This window comes from Hylobates moloch, unplaced genomic scaffold, assembly GCF_009828535.3.
Source record: "Hylobates moloch isolate HMO894 unplaced genomic scaffold, HMol_V3 SCAFFOLD_4059, whole genome shotgun sequence".
In the NCBI taxonomy this organism is placed as follows: domain Eukaryota; kingdom Metazoa; phylum Chordata; class Mammalia; order Primates; family Hylobatidae; genus Hylobates; species Hylobates moloch.
This window is the reverse complement of record NW_026656334.1, coordinates 266-5,549: the sequence shown is the minus strand read 5'-3', so window position 1 is coordinate 5,549 and position 5,284 is coordinate 266. Positions and strand designations below refer to the sequence as shown.

At 44.2% G+C, this 5,284-nt stretch overlaps 1 protein-coding gene across 1 annotated transcript; it reads right to left on the bottom strand.

Moving 5' to 3' along the window:
* Window positions 1-435: 435 nt before the first annotated feature.
* On the bottom strand, window positions 436-4,389 carry LOC116465257 (non-POU domain-containing octamer-binding protein). Its single transcript, XM_032148394.2, has 3 exons — window positions 4,203-4,389; window positions 3,028-3,221; window positions 436-756 (listed from the first exon to the last, which is right to left on the bottom strand). The coding sequence occupies exons 1-3, from the start codon at window positions 4,354-4,356 to the stop codon at window positions 451-453; spliced, it is 654 nt and encodes a 217-aa protein (XP_032004285.1). The 5' UTR covers window positions 4,357-4,389; the 3' UTR covers window positions 436-450.
* Between the last annotated feature and the right edge of the window lie 895 nt (window positions 4,390-5,284).

Genomic DNA, 5,284 nt, shown 5'->3' with positions numbered 1-5,284 from the left:
AGGCGTGAGCCGCTGCGCCCAGCCTTTTATTTATTTTTTTTTGAGGCAGTTTCACTATGTTGCCCAGGCTGGAGTGCAGTGGCGTGATCTCAGCTCGCTGCCACCTCTGCCTCCTGGGTTCAAGCGATTCTCCTGCCTCAGCCTCCCAAGTAGCTGGGACTACAGGCACACAAGTAGCTGGGACTACAGGCACACGCCACCATGCTCGGCTAATTTTTTGTATTTTTAGTAGAGACAGGGTTTCACCATGTTGGTCAGGCTGGTCTCGAACTCCTGACCTCGGGTGATCTGCCTGCCTCGGCCTCCCAAAGTGCTGAGATTACAGGAGTCAGCCACCATGCCAGGCTGACCAAAAGTCTTTTAACATAGAAAAGTGGTTACTAGAGGCTAACTCTCCAGACCATGGAAGGAATTAGCAATCTAAGGTCTATGTCTGAAAATGACCCTCACTTACGTGGTTAGCAGGAAGGAGCCTTCACTGCATCTGTCCAGAGCTTTCCGAGCAGCTGGCTTCCCTGAGAACTCAACAATGCCTTTTCCTGAGGGCCTTCCTCGATCATCCACAATGACTACAGCCCTCTCTACCTGGCCAAACACAGAAAAGGCTTCTTCCAGCAGTTCGTTGGACACATACTGAGGAAGGTTTCGAACTGTAAGGGATGCACTATGGCAGGCAAAGCGCACACGCAGCTGCTTTCCACGGAGTGGCATATTGTCCAGCTCCACTTTGGCAATCTCCGCTAGGGTTCGTGTTTCCTAGGAAGCAGAGGAAAATTAGAATAACTCAGTTTGACAAAGAACACCTTAGCAGCCATCAACAGTCTAAAGCAGTATAGTTCAATAACAAAATATCTCCCCAGAAAAACTAAACAACCATACAAAGAAACAGAAGTGAAAGAACTTAACTGTGTGCTTCAGCTCTTTGGCCACCCTAGATTGCTTCTGATGGCCTCGCAATAAATCACATGTAGTTCTAGAAATCAATAACACTTAGGTGGTCATTAATTTTATGGGTATTATTCTCCCAAGTGACAACAGATCTTCCAGAAAACAAAGACCACTGGCCAGGTACGGTGGCTCACGCCTGTAATCCTAGAATTTTGGGAGGCCGAGGCGGGTGGATAACGAGGTCAGGAGATTGAGACCATCCTGGCCAATAGGGTGAAACCCCGTCTCTACTAAAATACAAAAAATTAGCCAGGCGCAGGGGCACGCACTGGTAGTTCCAGCTACTCCACAGGCTGAGGCAGGAGAATTGCCTGAACTCGGGAGGCAGAGGTTGCAGTGAGCCAAGATCACGCCACCGCACTCCAGCATGCGCAACACAGCAAAACTCCGTCTCAAAAAAAACAAAAACAAAAACACAAAGACCACCCTAAAACCACCTAGAATATTTTAGTTTTTTTTTTTTTCGAGACGGAGTCTTGCTGTGTCGCCCAGACTGGAGTGCAGTGGAGCAATCTCAGCTCACTGCAACCTCCGCTTCCCAGGTTCAGGCAATTCTCCTGCCTCAGCCTCCTGAGCAGGTGGGATTACAGGCCCTTACCACCATGTCCAGCTAATTTTTGTAGTTTTAATAGAGACGGGGTTTAACCATGTTGGCCAGGCTGATCTCAAACTCCTGACCTCAAGTGATCCGCCCACCTTGGCCTCCCAAAGTGCTGGGATTACAGGCATGAGCCACCATGCTCAGTCTAATTTTTGCTAGGTATGTATCAGAATCACGAATATCCTCCAAGAAGCCTCTTTGGAACCAGGAACCTTGACGGGATCCCTTTCATATTACTAAAGAGAAACCTGATACCCAGAGAAAATGACTTGGCAGATTGGAATGAAAATCAGTTCTGACCACCCCATCCAGTGATCCTGCTGTCACATTATTCTCTTCCATTTATGGAGGTAGATAATGTCTAGAAGTGTTTTCCTCTCATATACTTTCCCTAAATTGAACCAGATTTTAAAATAATGTCTACACTTACAAATGGTTAAGATAGTAAATTTTATGTTATGTATGTTTTACCATCATTAGTTTTTTTTTTTTTTAAGAGACTGGGTCTCACTCTATCACCCAGGCTGAAGTGCAGTGCCATGAGCATAGCTCACTGTAACCTCAAACTCCTAGGCTCAATCAACCCTATCATCTTAGCCTAGTTGAGCAGTTAGGACTACAGACGTACACCATGCCTGGCTAATTCAATTTAAAATAATTTTTTAAAGATACAAATAAACCAGGCACCATGGTGCGTTGTCTATTGTCCCAGCTACTCAGGAGGCTGAGGACAGAGAATTGCTTAAGCTCAGGAATTCAAGTATAGCCAAGGCAACATGGTGAGATACCCATCTCTTGATCATGGGGGGGACCAAATAGGGGAAGGGTACAGATAAAACAAAATTAACCACAACTTGCTAATTACTGAAGCTATACAATGCATATATGCAGGTTCATTATTATTCTGTCTACTTCTATATGTTTGAAATTTCCTAATTAAAACAAAAAAGTTCCAGCCAGGTGCGGTGGCTCACATCTGTAATCCCAGTATTTTCGGAGGCCAAGGTGGGTGGATCGCCTGAGGTCAGGAGCTCGAGACCAGCCTGGCCAAAACAGTGAAACCCCGTCTCTACCAAAAATACAAAAATTAGCCGGGTGTGGTGTCAGTCGCCTGTAATCCCAGCTACTCAGGAGGCTGAGGCAGGAGAATCGCTTGAACCCGGGAGGTGGAGGTTGCAGTGAGCCAAGACCACGCCACTGCACGCCAGCCTGGGCCACAAGAGTGATACTCCATCTCAAAAAAAAAAAAGTTCCAAAGGGCATACTTTAGCTCCAGTATCCTAGGCAAAAAACCTGTTATCCTTGAAACAAAACTTATGAGGAAAAATTAAAATGTGCCATTTTTGTGGTTCTGTTTCATCAAGCTTTTAATGAACAAATCATCTGAGAATTATTTCCACTGCCTATTTTTGCATATCTATTATTCTCCAGCTTCCCCACCTTTAGAGCACATGCCTCAAAAGCCAACAGTTGCTCACCAAGCGGATAAAGCCAAATCCTTTATCCTTATGAATGAAGACTTCGCCTGCCTTTCCATATTTCTCAAATAGTTTCCTCATTTCTTCCTCAGTGATGTCGGGAGGAAGATTTCCCACAAAAAGACGGCTTCGTTGGGTGAAGGTCTTCTCTCCTGGTTTTCTAAAATTCTTCAGGTCAATAGTCAAGCCTTCATCTGAGAGAAGACACACAGTCACTTAGAAGACTGGGGAAACAGAATTGCAGTCGTACCCTCAAAGACCTATAACCACTGATAGATGAGGAAACATTAATTGTTGTAGAGAATGCAAACACCATTTCCCAAGGCAACCTAACCACTTATGAGTAAACTGTGCCTTAGAATGTGAAAGCAGTATGCAGAGGACATCTGAACAGCTCTACGACAGGCCAGAAGCCAAGCTAGACTAAGCAAGAGAAAGAAAAATATAGGCACTACCGGCCAAAGAGAAAATTAAGCAATTCAAGGAAGGAGCCCTATGTTACAAGGGATCAGATTTTAACATTCAAAACGTACCTTCAGATGAGAATAAACCAAAATAAATAAATAAATAAATAAAAACAAAGTAACTGTTCCATTTTCCTAATCTCTCACCAATTTTCATAACCTTAATAGTTCCCATTCTTTCAGGCTGGGGGCAACAGAATGAAATGAGTTAGGAAAGAGCAATTCTTTATAGTAATCTCTGGAAATAAAGAAAGTTGGGATTGGTTCTAGTCTTAGAGGCACACAATTGGTACTCAAACAGGAACATATACTTAAAGACTTTTTACAATGAGCTGGTACAGGCTCAAGGCTAAAAGTACAGTACTCAGTACCAGACTTCTCCATTTAAGCCTTAAAGACTTTTCTATATTCTTTTTAACTACCAGTCATCTGATGACTACCTCTAAGAACCAAGCTGAGGTAAAACATGCAGACATCTGTTTAGCAGTAGAATGTGCCAACACAGCAGAGCAACCTGTACTCAACTGCTGTCATACATGTTTGCTCCTTGGTTTTGGAGAATCAGCCTTTTCCATCATAAGTAACGAGAAAAAAGAACAAAGGTGTGCCATAGAGGCCTATTCCCTTATAAGTCCGAGAAACTAATCTAAAAACCAAGAAACCATTCCCAGAGGGAATCCATTTCTACTCCATCACCTAGCATATACACACTTTGGCTGCTGGCCTGTTGCCCATTTGCAGGTATTGGCGGTGGTGGCGGCTGCTGCTGTTGCTGCTGGTGGTGCTGCTGCTGGTGGTGATGTTGATGATGCTTTCTTGGAGTATGGTTTTGCTTCTCCAAGTTAAAAGTTTTATTACTCTGCATTTTTGCACCCTACAAAGAAAAAGTAGACTAATAAATAAATTCAGTACTAATAACACAATCAGCCACCTTCCTGATGACTTATATGTAATTCATCACCTTTGGTGCTCTGGCTTTTGCCAGAGGCAAACAATTGGTTACTTTGAACAACCACGACAAAGAAGAACAATTCAAAAATCTATCAGTGTTGTATATGGAAACTATGTTAAAAAAAAAAAAAATCTTGAGTTCTGGAGGTTACAAAATTTAGTAAAAATCAAACAAAAAAGGAAAAAAATAAAGAAAAAATAAATAAAAAGGCTGGGTGCAGTGGCTCACACCTGTAATCCCAACACTTTGGGAGGCAGAGGTGGGAGGACTGCTTGAGTCCAGGAGTTTAAGACCAGCCTGGGCAACATGGTGAAACCTCACCTCTACCAAAAAAATACAAAAATTAGCTGGGTGTGGTGGCGCACGCCTGTGGTTCCAGGTACTTGGGAAGCTGAGGTGGGAGGATCACTTGAGCCCAGGAGGTCAAGACCAGCCTAGACAACACCATGAGACCCCATCTCTACAAAAACATTTAAAAATGACCCAGGCAGGCTGGGCGTGTGGCTCAAGCCTGTAATCCTAGCACTTTGGGAGGCCGAGGTGGGTGGATCATCATCAGGTCAGGGGTTCGAGACAAGCCTGGCCAACATGGTGAAACCACATCTATACTAAAAATACAACAACTAACCAGGAATGGTAGCGGGTGCCTGTAATCCCAGCTACTTGGGAGGCTGAGACAGGAGAATCACTTGAACCTGGGAGGTGGAGGTTGCAGTGAGCTGAGATCATGCCACTGTACTCCAGCCTGGTGACAGAGTGAGACTCTGTCTCTAAAACAAAACAAAACAAAAAAACACTACCCGGGCGTAGTGGCGCCGTAGTCCCAGCTACTCAGGAGGCT

Coding starts and splice junctions, on each gene's coding strand:
- LOC116465257 (XM_032148394.2), bottom strand. CDS start 4,356: ATGCAGAGTAATAAAACTTTTAACTTGGAGAAGCAAAACCATACTCCA. Junction 3,222..4,202: donor GCAACAGGCCAGCAGCCAAA/GTGTGTATATGC, acceptor GTCTTCTCTCAG/ATGAAGGCTTGACTATTGAC. Junction 757..3,027: donor GATTTGGCTTTATCCGCTTG/GTGAGCAACTGT, acceptor TCTGCTTCCTAG/GAAACACGAACCCTAGCGGA.